Source organism: Stegodyphus dumicola, chromosome 5 (genome assembly GCF_044657685.1).
Source record: "Stegodyphus dumicola isolate Sdum_Otavi_A_Nest chromosome 5, ASM4465768v1".
NCBI lineage: Eukaryota > Metazoa > Arthropoda > Arachnida > Araneae > Eresidae > Stegodyphus > Stegodyphus dumicola.
This window is the reverse complement of record NC_140772.1, coordinates 16,918,491-16,936,910: the sequence shown is the minus strand read 5'-3', so window position 1 is coordinate 16,936,910 and position 18,420 is coordinate 16,918,491. Positions and strand designations below refer to the sequence as shown.

At 32.9% G+C, this 18,420-nt stretch overlaps 2 protein-coding genes across 4 annotated transcripts in view; one reads left to right on the top strand and one right to left on the bottom strand.

Annotated features, from left to right (window-relative positions):
- LOC118197064 (uncharacterized) overlaps window positions 1-12,929 on the bottom strand; it is a 100,946-nt gene extending 88,017 nt beyond the window's left edge. The window contains exons 1-2 of the mRNA XM_035368541.2: window positions 12,821-12,929; window positions 6,861-7,008 (exon numbers count right to left, since the gene is read on the bottom strand). Of these exons, the coding sequence (XP_035224432.2) occupies window positions 6,861-7,008; window positions 12,821-12,911 (239 nt within the window). The 5' untranslated portion in view covers window positions 12,912-12,929. The remainder of the gene's footprint in view (window positions 1-6,860; window positions 7,009-12,820) is intronic.
- Window positions 12,930-13,096: 167 nt separating this feature from the next.
- The window catches only part of LOC118197065 (zinc phosphodiesterase ELAC protein 2-like), an 86,229-nt gene continuing 80,905 nt past the window's right edge, over window positions 13,097-18,420 (top strand). For 2 of the 3 annotated variants that reach the window (XM_035368544.2, XM_035368543.2), the window contains exons 1-2: window positions 13,097-13,268; window positions 13,356-13,484. Coding sequence is in view for 2 of the 3 variants with exons in the window: in XM_035368543.2 (XP_035224434.1) it covers window positions 13,201-13,268; window positions 13,356-13,484 (197 nt within the window). In the remaining variant the exon portion in view is untranslated. Of the gene's footprint in view, window positions 13,485-18,420 lie in introns of all 3 variants that reach the window. The other variant, XM_035368542.2, reaches the window with a different exon arrangement.

Here is an 18,420-nt window from a genome sequence, read left to right as displayed (position 1 = left end):
ACCAAGTGGTGCACTATAAGCTTCTGCCAGTGAGCCAAACCGTTACGGCAGGCTTGTACTTGCAGCAGTTGGAACGTGTGCATCAGGCTCTGATTCATAAAGAGCATTGGTCAATCGCAAGAGTGTATTCCTCCTGCATGACAATGCGAAGCCACATGTGGCTCGAGAGGCCAGAGACACCATCCAGCGACTAGGCTGGGAGACACTACACCATTCACCATACTTCCCAACAGACTACCACCTTTTCCATTCCCTGGATAACCATCTTTGTAGGAAATCCTTCAACAACAGGCCAGACCTCGAAAAGGCTCTCACAGACTTCTTTGCATCCAAGGCTCCTGAGTTTTACCGCAATGGCATTGCACAGCTAGCCACTCGTTGCCAAAAGGCACTGGATGCTGATGGTGATTATTTTGACGATTAGCAGTGATTAATATTTGTTTTATGACTTTTTCTTTCAGACTGTCCAAAACGGCAAGAAATTTTTTGGTTAACTTGTATGTAACCCCCCCCCCTCAGTTTAAGACCATAAAAATTACTGAAAGTAATTTTATTTTTAAAAAAACAATTTCTTTATTATTAATATTATTATTATATATTCCTTTGCTTCCAGCAGGGGTAAAAATTTTTGATGCTTTAAAAAAAGGGGGGCGAGTTTTTAACTTCCTCGAAAAATGTTACTTTTTTTTTTTTAAATCTATAGTAATTTTTTCTCGTGAACTCAAATTTTTCCTTTGCATCTAATTGTACTTAAAAATATAATAGTTTTGTGTTCAATAAATTTTGGTTAACTAATTCTCCATGTATGATTGTGTTTTAGATAATTATTTATAGGCAAACAACTTAGATTTATTATAAACATTAGAAAGGAAAATATGCAAATGAACTGCAAAATTCACTAACTTGGTCCCAAGCTGTGCCGATTATTGGATTTCTAGTATATCATGAATTTATACATTCTTCCTGTGCTTTGGCTTAGGAAAGAATTATGTATAAAGGGTACTACAGTCAAAAGTTGTTAATCCGGACTCGTTGGGACTTCGGCGATTCCGGATTATCGATTTTTCCGGATTATACATCATCAGTTTAAATCTCGTAAGATGGCATGCAGAAATTCCAAAATTAAAAATATGAAACCGTAATTTATGAAATAAAGAACAATTATGATCTAAAGGGTATCAAAATTTACAAAAAAAAAAAAGCTTAATATTTATTTGTTTACTTTATTAAACATTTCTTTCAATGTGAGTTGTTTATGTTGCTTCATTTTACGTGATAATACTTTCTCTTTAATTCTATAAACAGACATAATTTCTTGTTCAGTTACAAAGTTCCGCTGTTCAAGTCCCATTAATTGCTGTGCCGAGAATACCGACTAACTTGTCAATCGAAATTTTTTCGTTTTCACTAACCTCTCTGTCACATTCTTCATGTCTTTATCCATTTTTTGCAGCAATTCCACTTTTTGTTTGTTGGACATCAAAACATACTTTCGTTTTCAGCATCAGAAATTCTATTTGACATAATCGAAAGTTCAAGTTTACTTTTATAAAATTGCTCTTACAGTCTGCAAAAAATAATAAGCGGGATCCAATTCGAAGATTAAGGAACAACGCAATCATTAACATTAAGTGAAATAGATAATTAGATAATTTTAGCTTACACTGTCCGTTATACATTAAACGCGCAGGCGAAAACGTATTCTGAACTTGTGCACACGCATATGCGCAGTAGTCAAGGTCTTACGCGCACGCGTAAAACGCCTGTGCGCATGTGCCAACGTGGCGCATGCGCAGAAAGTTTTTAGCTTTGAAGTCCGGATTATAGATCATTCCGGATTATGGGTGTCCAAATTAACGACTTTTGACTGTACATGATTTTCACAATCACCGAGACTAATCACCAAATTATGTAAGCCACATGAAATCATAATAGCTCTTTTTTTCAGTTTAACTTCTGTTTGCTAAATCTGACAAAAAAAGTGATATCATAATTCGGTAGTGTTCTGTTACCAGGACCAGATCCAGAACTGTATGTACGTATGTATGGATGGGTGGATGTGTTCATGTATAATGTAAGCATGAATATGTATGTGTGTGTATACATACACACCCACATACATTCATACATTTCTGAATCCAGTCCCAATAATAAAACAGTACTCATAATTATCTTTTTCCACCTTAAACATCTATGTAAAAAATGCTACTTTCACTTTCACCCTCAGTTTCTATTTGCCAAATTTGATGAACAAATTAATATCATAGTTGTCCTTTTGCAATTTAAACACTGTAAAAAAGTGTTGATAGTTTTTAATTTACTGAGAAGTGAGACGCTGTATCGTTTTCCAGGAAAAAGATCTATTACCTCGTAATCGAGTACGCATAAATGGCCACGAAATGAAATTATATGTTAACAAAAGTATGTGGAGGTGCAACATGAAAAGTTGCAAACAAAAAAACAGCATTTGATCTGACAACTGGTTTAGTGCTTCCAGAACAGTGCTGTGTTTCATCTACAGTTGGGCAATGGAACTAATGTCGCTTAAGTGCAAAATAGCTCAACATGTATTACCATGAAAATACTACAATTGACTGGGACAATTTTATGAGACAGGTTTGTTTACTAAAATTAATTTAACAACCTAAAGGATGAATAGATAAGCCTAAAAAAATAGTCGAAATTGAGAAAAGTTTGTTCATGCAATGAGAAAACACTGCTGGCCAGGTATTTCCACAACAGTGGATATTCGATGGGTTGTGCCATAAAAGTTGCAATTGCTTTCTTGTTCAGGTTCCAAATAAGGAAGCAAGCACACGGATATCGACAACTGTAACCCACGTAGTGGAAAGATGACAATATATTCAGATTGTTAGCGAGCCTAAAACAGAAGAGCTTAAAAAGGCTGCTTTGAGACATTTAACTGTGAATCACAAATTTAATTTTATTGATCCAACAATGGATACTCACACCCAAAATGTGAAAAGACTGTGGGAGCTCTGCTGCATGACAAAACAAAACAAAACAAAAAAAAAAAAAAAATAAAAATAAAAAAAACAAAGGGCTAGGACTCGACGTCATCTAGAGTTGTATCTTTTGGAATTCCTGTGAAAGAAATCTGGGAAAGATATGCCTTTTGATGCCATATTAAAAGCAATCATGGAGATAAGGCAGCCATAAACTACATGCATGTAGTTTAAACTTAGTTATAATCTTGGTGCCGTTTTGATAACGGGGAGCCTGAAAATCAAGTAATACCATACAAAGTATGAAATCTAGATGCCCAATAAGCAAAATGATCCATTATACAAACTGATTTGGAACTACTTTGATATGCGCCCTCAAGTCGCCAAATTTCTCGCCAAATATTTTTGGCGAGAAACTTCACGCTGCCATATTACTATCTAAATTTTTTGTCTACATTTCGAACTTTAAGCCTAAAATGTCTCCCAAAACACGGTTTTCGCACATGCAAAAACTACGTTTTGAACACACGATTTAAGCTAGAAATCCGAAACAAAAACAAAAAATTTAGATAGTAAAAACGTAAAGTTTCTAACCAAAAATATTTGACAAGAATCCATGTACACAGCGACATGTTTTAACTTAAAAAAACATCTACGAATGGCACACTGTAGGCAACGAATGAATCTACGAACTACGCACACCCCGCTTTAATAAATTAACATAACAACAATAAATTTCAAAGAATACCATGTACACAGCGTTCTGTTTCAACTTAAAAACATCTACGAATTGCACAATCTACACTAAAAACAAATCAAGAAAATAAACTAAAATAAATTTCAGACAATTCAAAAAACAACAATAAAAAAGGAAATTCATACAAAAAACAATGAATATAACATTCTACAAAATAAAAACAATAAAATAAAATGCACTTACCATAATGAAAGCTTCTTTTAAAAGCAGAAATATCTTTCCCCCTATCTTCTCAGATACAGCGCATACAAAGTCCAAAATACATTCGTTAATAAAATTTCGCCAGTCACACAACGTCAGTGAAGAAAACTTCCACGATTTTGCTATATCACATGTCTTCCTACGATTCAAAATTTCGAAAGTAACAATAAAAACTTCCTCCAACGTTAACTTGCTACACGATAACCAAGATCCAAACCTTAAATTCCGCTGAAACCCACATACTTTATTAGCAACAATTTTACTGCAAACCCACACAAGTCTATCAGAAACACCTTTTTTCATCCGAGTTCTTGTATCAGCTCCGCATTTCGGACACATCAAACTCCTTTTTAAAAGTCCCGACTCCCACAGAAATTCCAAAAATACACTACGATCCCCATAAATACATCAGTGAACAAAAGACTCGTTAACAACTCCAACATCGTACCTTTTCATACTAAATTTACTCTGCACACAATCTAAAATACGCGGCTGAAACCTTCCCACCACGTCTTTCATCGCAACATAAAGGCCATTTCAAAAACACACGTGACACGAACCAACTAGCAATTTAAACTACTCCACCAAAAGACTTTTCAACGTCAACATGGTTGCCATACAAACACGCAATCGGCCAAAAACCAGCGCAAAACACATATCGCCACATTTGGTGAAATTACGGCATTTATCAGAGTTGTACCACTGATTTTTCTCCTGATTACTCTTGCTGAGAACCACTATCCACAACAGTAATGAATGATCATGTTTCATCTTTAAAAACCTGGTGGCTAGAGAAGCACATTTTTTACACTTGCGTAGTTATGGGGAGCAGCATTCTTCTATCTTATTCAGCTCTGTACACAACAGATGAAACCCAAAGACCTATGTTCATAGGGGGTGGAATGTTGTACACAGATTTTCATTTACTAGCACAGCAGGAAAGAAATATTCCAATGAACTTAAGCTCAGCTAGCACTGTAAATTCCACTCTTTTTTTTTAACTTTCTGATCTGATCCAGCTTATTGTTTGATATATTATTATTAATGATATTTTATTAAAATAAAAATTTTAAAAAAAAGATAATATCTCCATTTTACTCTTTCCTTGAAAGCAATCTAGATTTACTCTTTTTACTATACATCCAACATTCAGCCACTGGATACTGGAATTTTGCACAAAATGAAATGCAAATATAAAGTAGCCTTTTGAAATTCGAAGTATCAGCACAATCACAAAATAATTCTCTTAAAATATTTTAATAGCATTGCAAGGTCATGAAAGAAAGTGTTTGCAAATATTTTTAACCTTTAGTATATTTTATAACTAGCTACAATGTTTCATGATGAGACAGCTGCAAATTTGAAGGCTTCATGACAGCACAAGTAAAAAAACAAAATCTTTATTAATGGAAGAGGAGGGGAAATTCATAATTAGATGTTGTGGCTCCATCAGGAAAAAAGCCAAACTAAACTAGTGATGCCTGGTGCTAAGGAAATATATTGGAAACAAAAAAAAAAAAAAAAAAAAAAAAAAAAAAAAAAAAAAAAAACCCAAATGGTATGCCTTGAATGGAAGAACTGCAAAATTTTCCAAATAATAGAATATGAGAAGAAATGCTAAATGAAGAGGATATAATTGAAGTCTTCATTGTTATGACACTACCCAAATCATCAATCAAAAGTAATATGGTTTTAAATCCACAGAACATTAGCACCAAAAATGAAGAGAGTGATTAAAAGAGGTTTTTAAGAATGAAAAGACTACAACTGACTACTTAATGCAAATTCTCAAGATAGTAATCACAGGACTTGCATAATGGAACTTTGAACAGGATATTATGTCTTTTTATAAAATTAAAGAGAAGTATTAAAATAAAAAATAAAATTTTTTAAACTACTTATACTGAAAGAAAAGTTAAATAAAACAAAATAAATGCTAACACTGAGCTCTTTTTAAATGCTAATATTGAGTTCTTTTTGTAAATTTTGATTCCCTTAAGGACATAGATGCTTCACTATTTTACAAACAACCACTTAATAGTTTTAGTTTTATAATTCTATGTGTAACTTAATAAATTAGTTAATGATCTAAAATCCACAAATTTGAAATCCAATATCACCAAAGTTTTTATAATATTGGACTTGATTTTATACATCCTTCTTTGCAATCTCTTCAATATTCCTAAAATAATACAAATATATAATAGAAGTAGAAATAGAAATAAATAACCAACATGAAGTAGAAAGAATGTATGCAAAGGGAGACAAATTAGTTAACTTGGGTTGTTAAAGGTTCAAATTGTAGGAAATATATATATGACTGAGGTGTTTGGTAAACCAGAAAATGTTCATTTAATTAAATTTCCTAATTAGCTGAATCAAAGCAAAATGACAAGTCTTCAGTACCTGTCTACCAAAATGTTGAAAATCAGGTTTTTCTCACCTGCTATGGTTGATACAGAGGATTTATTTAATTGCTTACACTGATATATTTTTCTATAATGTAGTTTTTTCTAGATAATCAATCCCTCAATCTACTTAAATTGATATGATCAAACAAAATTGAGACATGGTAGGGTATGTGTGATTATCACAAAGCCTCGAGGGCTATCTGTCTAAGGGAAGGGATGCCTTCGTGGAGGACTTTCTTAGATAAACTGACTCGTATACACGTTACACATGGGGAAAACCACGAAAATGCCCATGCAGCCAGCCCGTTCGCGGGACTCGAACCTTGGACCGAACTACCAGTGTTCAGTGACTTTACCGCTCGGCTGCTGGTGGGCGAGACATGTTAGGGAAAAGGGTGAAATGTTTTGCATTTCTGCTATTTCTCTGTTATTTTAAAGGCTTTAAAAGTTATTAATATTTTGTGTTTCACTCTGTTTTTACACACTAGTTTTTAAATACTCCCTTAAGTTGATAATCATACATACCATCCAAAATGTTCAATGGCATCTAATATCCAATTGATGATTATTTCTTTCTGGCAGATAGCACTGAAGTGTGGTGATTTCCTGATCTTATTCACAAGCTCTATTTTTTCTTCAAATGGAAGATCTTCATGCAGCTTTGAAAGTACCACTGTAAATTCAAAGTCATAAAATGTAAATGTAATAAATCATTTTACAAGAGATAAGATATTTCAATTTTGAAACTAAAAAGTTAATTTTAAGCATTTAAACTCATTTTAAGTTTAAAATTTTTATTTTTAAGTTTAGATTCATAAATATTATACTTCATTTAAAATCAATCAAACATAACAATACAATTATTTACCAAATAAGAAAAGTGCTTGCATGTCAAAGGAGAAGAATTGGCTAACTCTGGCGATAATGTAATAAATAAGTTTTTTGTTATTTTGGGCGGAAAATGTTTGGCATTTGCTTCTAAAATAGCCTCAAAGGTTACCCTAATCTATATTCTGCCACCACATGAACTATGCTAAGTATGCCTTTAATGGTGCCTTGATGTTGCAACATTGCCAAGCACTCTTTAACTTATTCGAATAAAACTTTCCCTTCTTTTTCATTGGTTCAACAACCCAGGGTGGGCTCTGGCCTTCTCCAAGCATCTCTGCTTTTGGCAACTGTTTTCTACTTTTTGATGTTTAGAATGTTTAGGTCATTTTCAACAAAATAGATCCCTCTCACTGGGGATCTACCTTCATGTAGTTCTCATGGGCTTTGCCAAAATGATTTTATTACGACACTGATTGAATAAAACTTTATTTCATACAAACTGGAACACTGATGCAATATATTATACACTTGTAATAAAATAATAGCATCACCTTTGTTGTTTGGTAGATCTCACAGATTCATGATCAAACTATAAACTCCGAAAAACAAAGCCTCTGTCCTTAAAACTGCGAGTTATACGGACTCTTAAAACTTGGTGCATACAGTAGCAATAGCCATTAATTTGTTATGACGCCAAAGTTAGCAATTATTTGCTCTTTTTCGGCAAATTATAGGCTTCTTTCATTAACACATAAATAGCAAAAGGTTTTCATTAAAACAACTGAAAATTTGAAATGAATCTCAAAATTTTTGGTACTGGACTGTTATTAGGATGGTGCTGGCACTACATAAACTGAATTAAATAAGAATCTAACAGATTATCGTAAGTGTTGCATTGAAATTTATTCTGCATTTTGCATTGCCTTATTACCTTTCAACAGTTTGCGTATGATAACTAGTATAGAGATCAATAAAATTATATTTCTGGTTTATGAAGAAATGTTCAAATCTGACCTTTTTTTTATTCTTCAGTGCTGTAATGTTTACTACAGCCCGAGTATATTATAGTGTCATAATATTTTTCTCAATAACTTCAAGCAAAGTACTGGGAGAGTGGTTAGGCACAGCAACTAAAAAACATTCTTTTGTTTCTCTGCAAATCTCGCTGCATACCTACTATGATAATATTACCAGTGCTGCCTATTTTAACTGATGGTCTAAACCAAGGGTAGTCAATGAATATTCGCTTCAGCCTCCGTGGATGAAGGTAACTCTTCCGCTGCTCTCCTGGCGAGCCATGATTCTAAGTCGAACCATAATGCACTTCCTCCGGACAAATGCTTCTCCGACTGGAGTGTGCCTAATGATGACTACACTGATGATACTAGGACCACTACTGAATATGACCCTCTGATTCTGAACACGGACTCAACCCAAAAGAACAACTTTCTGAATTAAATCTGCAAAGCTAAATTATGGACTCAAAAATTAATTTGGCCAAGGAAATCAAAAGACAGTTCGATACGAGCAGACCAGTCACCGCTCCGGATAACTACACCAAGCTTATTGCAAAGACCATTCGAGAAAGCAGAATACAGAAGGATTACCTCATAGGTAAGCAAAATCTTTTAATTTCTCAGTGTGCTAAACCCTACCCCCTCAAAATCAGCTAGCAACATTAACTTGCAACATTTAAAAAGAAAACAACAAGATTAACTCTGATGATAATTTAACTCAAAATGATAGATTTATTAAACCCACTCGCGTAGCTAAAATGGGTAAAAAAGAATATGTCACAAAAAATCCGATAACCACAAGGTAATAAATTTGATATCCTAAATGCAGATAATGCCAAAAACAACTCTGATAATGAAAATATTCAAAACAGTCAACCCAAAGATTTTGAGGAACAAACACCTCCACCACCTAAGGAAAAATCTGTACCTCCTATAATGATAAAACCTTCAGAAAACATCTAACAAAATGTCTACTTAAAACAATTCGCCACTCAATCATCTACCAAATTTTACAGTAAAGTTAGAGGCGAATTTCTTAAAGTTTTTCCAAAAGCCTCTGACGACCACAGAACACTCACCACTTATCTTAAAAATCCCTCAGTTGAACATTATCTCATCAATGCACAACATAAAAAAACAATCAAAGTTGTAATTTGAGGACTAACTATCTACATAGACACCACAGAAATTAGTGACATCTTAAGAGAACAAGGATACAAAGTTCACAAAGTAGTTCAAATGACACGATTACGTCTACGCCAACCCATGGCCCTATTCCAAGTACAGCTTCTTCCCACACCCAATGTTGACTCTATCTATAATATCACACATTTCTCATTATTCATAGTTGAAATCCAAAGATACAAAAACAAAAATCTCATTCCACAGTACCACAACTGCCAAAAATGGCAACACTGTTCAGAAAATTGTTTTCTAGCCCCACGCTGTGTGAAATGCGCAGAAGGACACAAAACTTCACTATGCCCTAAAAAAGGTTTCCTAGAAAATCCTATCTGTGTAAACTGTAGTAATTCTCATCTCCCGTCTTATCGTGGTTGTTTAAAATTCCCCAAACCCAAAACTACTAATGCAAATCAACAAACAAAATTCTATTCGGAAGCAATATTAAGTAAACCACAAAATCGTAAGTCTCAGCAGCCAGAAATTAACTTAAGATAGTCTAAGCCTACTCCCACCAAATCCAAACCCATCATACTAAAAAATTTTCAAACAACTCCCCTTTGGCCTTCCTAGAATTTTTCAATGCAATTAAAGAACTTGAAGCAATTTTCGGCATTCAACTATCCAAATTAACACTACTCATCAACCAAAATCTAAATGAGTTAAGAAATGCAAACACAGTTATGGAAAAAATTTACATAATATTTCTAATGCTTGAAGAAGCAAATAACTCGAATTCTAATTAATTAAATATTCCAGCAAATAGTTAACTTATCAATTATCTCTTAATTATAAATCTTCAGTAATTTACTTAAACTTTTAATAACTCTCATCTTTCAGGTTAACCCCTTCCCTTACTTTCGGCTACCCTTTCAAAATTGTATGGCAATAAAAAGAGCTTCCCCCCCTTGCATACTGAGGAATTCTGGGCCACCTATCACCTCCCTCCTCCTTGGCACAAGACTGCTCTGACTCCTCCCCAATTTCAAGATCTCCAGCAATGGTCAATAGATGGTGCCAGATATGCTGCCCTTCCTAAGCTCTCTACTCAGCTATAGCTAACTTTCAAAAGTAATTACACTTGCCTACTTGGTGCTTATTTTTAGAACTCTCGTCTGTTCACCTTATTCTTGGACTTGCCCCTTACTTATCCAGCACTATGCTCATCAACATTCGGAAAATAGAAAAATGCTGTTCCACTGGGATAGGTTTTTAATCGGGAGACCATTAAACCCAGGAGTCACACAGTCAATCTTTTTATACCTACCGCCCATTTTGTAGGCAGTAAAATTTTGATACGCCTACCCCTTCAGAGTAGCTCATAGCTTAACTGCAAAGAAGTTTTTAAGAGAAAGTTTAATAAAAAATATATAGCTAAATGTATGCTATAATTTACAATATATTAAACTTTTAATAAATAAAAAATTCACGGTAATGTAAATATGCTGTGTAAATATATGGAAATAGAAGAGACTACTCGAAGGGGAATAGTCATATAGAAAATTAAACTTTAAGAGATGCGTGTAAATACCAAACAAATCCATGCATGTTTCGATCTTCCTTGACCATTATCGTGCACCTCCACTGCGAAAGCTTAAATTGCCTACTAGTTGGCAGTAGGGACCAAGCTGACTACTCCTGGTCTAGATATTACTGCATGTTCACAGACATCCCATATATAACTATTCCAATCAACAATAGTGCATTGATTTATATCAAGATGATACTGATAAAATTCAGTGGACTTCATTTCTAAATTAAATATATTTTCACTATGTATAAATTAAATGACTTGTTAAGAAACTGATTCTCAATCCTTCAAACCAATTTTAAGAACGCAATCCTTTTTCTTTCTCAGCACAGCATACCTTCACATCTCCATTTTGGTGCTTCCTTCAAATTGAAATAGAGCTTCATTTTATGGTTTTACGTGTACTTGCTTTCAGAGTGAATAGTTCCTAATTTTTTAAGAAATTGTATGAAAGGTATTTCATCATTCAAGTCCTAAATTTCTATATATATCTATGGTCAATACACAAGTGATTGTGCCATCTTTAGAATTCATAATCTACTTGTAAATTTTGAAAAGACATTCTTTTACATTTTTCAAAAAAAGTAAACATTGTCACAGTTTTAAAAGTAAATGGTAAAATCCTAGTATACGGTGCAGCCTTGGCGTGACTTTGAAAATTATCGCCAACATCAAAAATGATCCAAAGAACGTCTATATATATACTATACACACATATATACTATATACATAGTATATACTATGTTTAACTGTATATTTTCTTTGAATTAGCGGTTAACCAAATCCTGTGTGCACCGGATACTAGGATTAAACCAAAGTAAACATTTGCGACTTCATATGAACCAATCTCTTGGCGAGTTTAGCAAAATATTTGGCAATGACTTTGGTCCCTATAAATGAACAGTACCATATTTTTGGTTAAAGTGCAGAAATGCCCACTTATTATTATTATTATTATTATTATTATTTTTTTCGTTTGTTTAGCACTTTTTATAAGAGTATGAAGAATTGGATTTTTGTCAATTTTCTTTGACTTTTAGTGATAATAGGTCGATGTGTACATGGACAAAGTCAAGGCAGTACACAATGCCATTTTTGTGCATTTCTGAGATGTTTTTTTAAGTGAAAATTGGTCGATGTGCACATGGATACCAAGTATGTGCAGTTCTTAAAAACGTGCCAAGCAGTGGGTGATTCTGCCCTTTCTCCAATTTTTTAACTAAAAGAAAACATTTCAAATGATTATTAAAATAAATTAAGTACTTTTCTGTTATTGGGCCTGGATTCAGAAATGTACGCATGTATATGTGTATACGTACACACATACATTTCTGACATGTATACATGAATATATGGGTACATATGTTTACATAAATATACATGTTTGTGCATATACATGTATGTACGCATATATATCTATATGCATATGTGTATACACACACATATGTATACATGCACTCATATATACATATTCTGAATCCACTGACGACAATAGAAAAGTATCATAAATTTACATATTGCCAGTAAATTGAACTAGATAATGACATTATTTCAAACTTCCTGTTTAATGCATTTGAAAGCAATTTTCAACAATTTTATTTTTATTTACATCAAAGACCTTGCTGCTGCTTTCAATTAATCATAAAATCTTACCCATTACGAATAAAGATCAGCTACATAATACAGCTTTATATAAATCAACAAATAATTCAATTTTATTACTATTATTATTATTGATAATCAATGGAATATTGATTATGCCGATCAATTGCCGGTATATATATTCGGCTTTCGATCCCTTTAAATCATCACTGATCGCCTTAAAAATTTCATCGGCCTCGGGGGGTTAATACTAACCCTGGTTAGCAATCCCCGACTTACACCATATTATACAATTATTATTAAAAAATGAATATTTAACATACCACGTGTTAAAGCCATGGTTTGTTTTGACACCGAAAGAATACACAAGAGGAAACAGATGCCAGATTTTACACACATTTTTCTCAAGAGCATGTTAGGTCAAAATTTTGGGTTAAATAATACTCCATTTTTTATTTTTAAGCTACAAATATTCATTTAGATATAACTTTTTTACATAAAAATAAAGCTAACAACCTGGATGTTCATTTCAAATGTTATTTTCATCATAGGGAATTACTTTTTTTCTAATCATAGGGTAAAAAGACTTAATTCAAAAGTGCAACGCAAGGGAAACGTGCGCGATGTTTTGCAAAGATTTCGTCTGTTTTGAAAAAGATGAAGACACGTAGCCGAAAGTTTAAGTAATAAAAAGTAGTATTGGATGCAAAAAAATCTTGATATGATTTCACAATTTGCTTTATTTCCACGTTGTCTAATATACTGGAAAAGGTTCAAATTATCACTTTCACTCACTCAAGTAAAATTTTTCAATGAAACTCGCCAACTAGACATTAAAGAAAATTTCAATCCATTTAGGAAAAAATTCGTATCAAAAAACCTGTTGGTAAACGAATCCAGAGTTGCAAATCGTGTGTGTTTGACTGTTATTGGGAATGGGGCTTACGGTCAGCCACGCTGTGTAGGTTTGTTTACTGATTTAAAAGGGTAAGTATTTTGCTGTATCAATAAATTTTCATATCTTTACATTTATGAAATATTACGTAAGATCTCAAGGAAATATATGCAGATTTTCAATATGCTTTTCATAGTGTAAAACTTGGGCAGAAAAAGTTAAGGATGAAGATCATCTTTATTTCTTTTTCACTTAATGATAGGTATTAAGAGAAAGTTTATATAGCATTCAGAAATTTTCATTACTTCATTTATCATTAAATCAAATAAAGCTAATTGTGCGTAAAACCAATCTGAAATCAGTTACTCGATTACTACAAAGTTTCTTCTACCAACACATAGAAATTCTCGGTTAAAGTGCAGAATCGCCCACTTATTTGTTTGGCACTTTTTACAAGAGTAAGAAGATTTCGATATTTGTCAATTTTCTTTGATTTTTTTAAAATGAAAATAGATGAAACGCCATATAAGGGGGCGCGCAAAGTGTTTGGGCTCTGCTAGTATCCAACCAATCGATGTGTACATGGATGCCGAGTATATGCAATTCTTAAAAATGCGGCAAGCAGTGGGTGATTCTGCACTTCCCCCCAAACTATCTCTTCACCGTCTGTGCATTCTAGGAGGAGCGTTCTTAAAGTGATTTAGCAATTGGTAATATTTTGATAACTCAGGTTTTACTAATTGAAAATATTTTTGATTAGATAAAAACTTTTTGGCAACATAGTGCTTTGCCTCATTAGTACTTTTTCATGGGCATGTGAATAATCAGAAAGTACTGAAAAGTTTTATGGCAGTCAAGTAGATAAATTTTAGGACTTCCATATTAAAGTGGCCATTGCAGTTAGCTGGCAAACTGAATTACCAAATTTGTAATAGTATACACTTTTTAAAACATCACAGAGTATATATATGGCATTAATAAGGAAATGCCCAAGATCTTAATGAACCACTCTTACAATTAGCCTTAATCATATTAATTAAGCTTAAAATATATATAATGTAATAATTTAAAAATCCATGAACCCTGCAGTATAGCATGTCAAAACTTTTGGGCTACATGCAGCCTTGGCTGATTTTTTTTTACAGTTTGTGATTCATTTCAAGAAAATGCTGGAGGTGATGAAGTGCTGCAGTTGTGGCCAAATAGGACACACAGCCAACTATTGAGGGTGTGTTAAATTCCTTGTAAATCAGGTTAGATCTGCTAAATTAAGTGTAATTGCTTTGTCATTTTTAACTGAATTCAAAATTTTATGCATCTTAATTAATCCTTCTATTTTCCCTTAATCAACTTATTAAAAAACAAGAACGGTTGATCTTTATTTTATGGTAACTTGGCGTTTTTTTGGCGAAAATTTGGCGACCAACTCTCCTACAGCAACCCTCTATATTTTTTTCCCACCGCCATTTTGTCTTCACGAAGTAAAGACATGTTTCTTTTCTTTGTATCTACTGAACACTTCTTCCAACAATCTACTAGCCGAATTACACTTATGCTAGAAATTTTATCTAACAAAACTGCTTAATCATGACAAATATTCACTGCAAAATTGGGAAAAAGTGCACAATATCATACTCCTTACACGTTTTTCAAAATAACACATACACATAAACCATGTACACGCCGACTTATTTTTACTTAAAAAAACATCCCAGAATTACACAAAAATGGCATTGCGCACACTCTTCACTATATCCATGTACACTGCTTTTTTTCTCATAAATTAGAAAAATTTCACGAAAATACATGACAATTTTCTGAATCTTTAAACCTGGTAAAAAGAACATATATGAAATTACCTGATCGCAAAAAAGTATATACCCTTTCCAAATATGAACATTTCCACATATAAAATAAATAAAATATCTAAAAACTTTTACCTCTAAATCATCTATTATATTATACACGTCACCAACGAATTCATACCGTAAGCATTACAAATACTTAGTGTCAAATATTTAAATTATTTCCATGCACGTTTACTTCAACTTAAACGTATACCAAATTCCTACAAACATAAAATTCACAAAATAACTATCATTTAATTAAAATATCACTAAACCATGTACACGTCGACTTATTTTTACTTAAAAAAAATCCCAGAATTGCACAAAAATGGCATTGCGCACACTCTTCACTATATCCATGTACACTGCTTTTTTCTCATAAATTAGAAAAATTTCACGAAAATGCATAATAATTTTCTGAATCTTTAAACCCTGTAAAAGAACATATATGAAATTACCTGATCGCGAAAAAGTATATACCCTTTCCAAATATTAACATTTCCCCGTATAAAATAAATAAAATATCCAAAAACTTTTACCTCTGCATTATCTATTATATTACAAACGTCACTAACTAATTCATACCGCAAACATTACAAATGGTTACAAGTACCTAGTATCAAATATTTAAATTATTTCCATGCACGTTTACACAAATTACTTAACTTCCACCTTACATTTAGAACAATGCATAAAAATAACATCCTCAAATAATTAAAAATACTAACTTACCCATTCTTTTTCAGAATCTTGATTACGTGTCCGATAAACTTTTCTTATTTCTGTTTCAGGATCTTTAAAATCATACTTATAGTTCACAGCAAGGTACCAGGTAAAATAAATAACTTAATAAAACATCTTTACTTCTATCTTGCACAACCTTAAAGAAACACTTATTACTACCCATTTCAATCCCACTAAATACCCATTTCGAATTCACTTTAGTTAGGGCCATGGGATCCAAAAATTAACGAACACTGTTTCACACAACACAGAATAAAGCCAAATACAAAATTTCCAGATTTTTTCCCGATTTCCCCGCTTTTCCGATTAAAGAACCGTAATTTGTCCGTTAGTATCACATGACATATCCCATGATCTCTCATTTCCCTCACACAAAATAATGCGTAATTGGAACTGAGTACTTCTCACATTATTACCAAAGTCCCAGGTAGTAACCTTTATCGCCTCCAAAATGTCGCCAAACTACCAGTTACCATATTCTAAAGATCAGCTAAAAGAACTTATATCTCTTTTAAGTTATCTTTGATACTAATTTGAAATTTTTTACTAGTTCTATGGAGGTAGGGCTAGGTGCCCTGGTGTCCTAACACTTATACAGGAGGTTCCAAGAAAATAACAAAAACATATACTATTACTAAAAATTGGGGGTAGAGTAGACTTTAAAGGTACTCCTTGTATTATGGCAAAGTTGTTGTTTCATTTATGGTAGCCTGAGTAGTTGAATGTTATGGAAACCCTATTGTGACGTAATTGGGTGCATGATTCTGGGAACTTTTGAAACATGGGATGCTTTGTAAGCGTTTTTGTGGTATGTGTTGGTTTTATTCTTTAGACGGTAGAATGGCCGAATGTAGTAAGATTAATTTGAAGTTTCTGTATGATTTGGAGCGAAAGGGGAAAAGAGCTTTAATTGACTGATGTGTAAATGAAGGTTTACTTAGTAGCCATTATAAGTGTCCTGTATGTAGGAAGGATAGCGTCTAGTCGAACGTAAAAACCATTTAGATGTATTTGAATGGGTTTATAGGAAGAAAGGTTCAGATGGTCACAATGTGAAGTGTTCGATCAGAAAGAGTACCTGGTTTGAAAGTCATTTGAGTATGATTGATATTTTGATTTTTACGTGGCTCTTTGTCTACGAAGCGAACTCGAAAATCATGGTGAATATTTGCTTTTGGTAGTGCTTAAATGTATAACATGTTTTTCCTTTTTTGTGTTATTTTATTGTTTGGTTCAAAATGTATTTTATTGAGATTATGTATTTTTTGTTTGCCTATATTGTCAAATTTGGTGCTCCTTTGACTTTTTAATTGAAAATATATCTGTTGATCTTTACGTTATGGTAACTTGGCATTTTTTTGGCGAAAATTTGGTGACTAACTCTCCTACAGCAACCCTCTATTTTTTTTTCCCGCCGCCATTTTGTCTTCACGAAGTAAAGACATGTTTCTTTTCTTTGTATCTACTGAACACTTCTTCCAACAATCTACTAGCCGAATTACACTTATGCTAGAAATTTTATCTAACAAAACTGCTTAATCATGACAAATATTCACTGCAAAATTGGGAAAAAGTGCACAATACCATACTCCTTACGCGTTTTTCAAAATAACACATACACATAAACCATGTACACGCCGACTTATTTTTACTTAAAAAAACATCCCAGAATTCCACAAAAATGGCATTGCGCACACTCTTCACTATATCCATGTACACTGCTTTTTTCTCATAAATTAGAAAAATTTCACGAAAATACATGACAATTTTCTCAATCTTTAAACCCGGTAAAAAGAACATATAAGAAATTACCTGATCGTGAAAAAGTATTTACCCTTTCCAAATATGAACATTTCCACATATAAAATAAATAAAATATCCAAAAACTTTTACCTCTAAATCATCTATTACATTATACACGTCACCAACGAATTCATACCGGAAGCATTACAAATACTTAGTATCAAATATTTAAATTATTTCCATGCACGTTTACTTCAACTTAAACGTGTACCAAATTCCTACAAATATAAAATTCACAAAATAACTATCATTTAATTAAAATATCACTAAACCATGTACACGCCGACTTATTTTTACTTAAAAAAACATCCCAGAATTGCACAAAAATGGCATTGCGCACACCCTTCACTATATCCATGTACACTGCTTTTTTCTCATAAATTAGAAAAATTTCACGAAAATACATGACAATTTTCTCAATCTTTAAACCCGGTAAAAAGAACATATATGAAATTACCTGATCGTGGAAAAGTAATGAACATTTCCACATATAAAATAAATAAAATATCCAAAAACTTTTACCTCTAAATCATCTATTACATTATCCACGTCACCAACGAATTCATACCGCAACCATTACAAATACTTATTGTCAGATATTTAAATTATTTCCATGCATGTTTACTTCAACTGA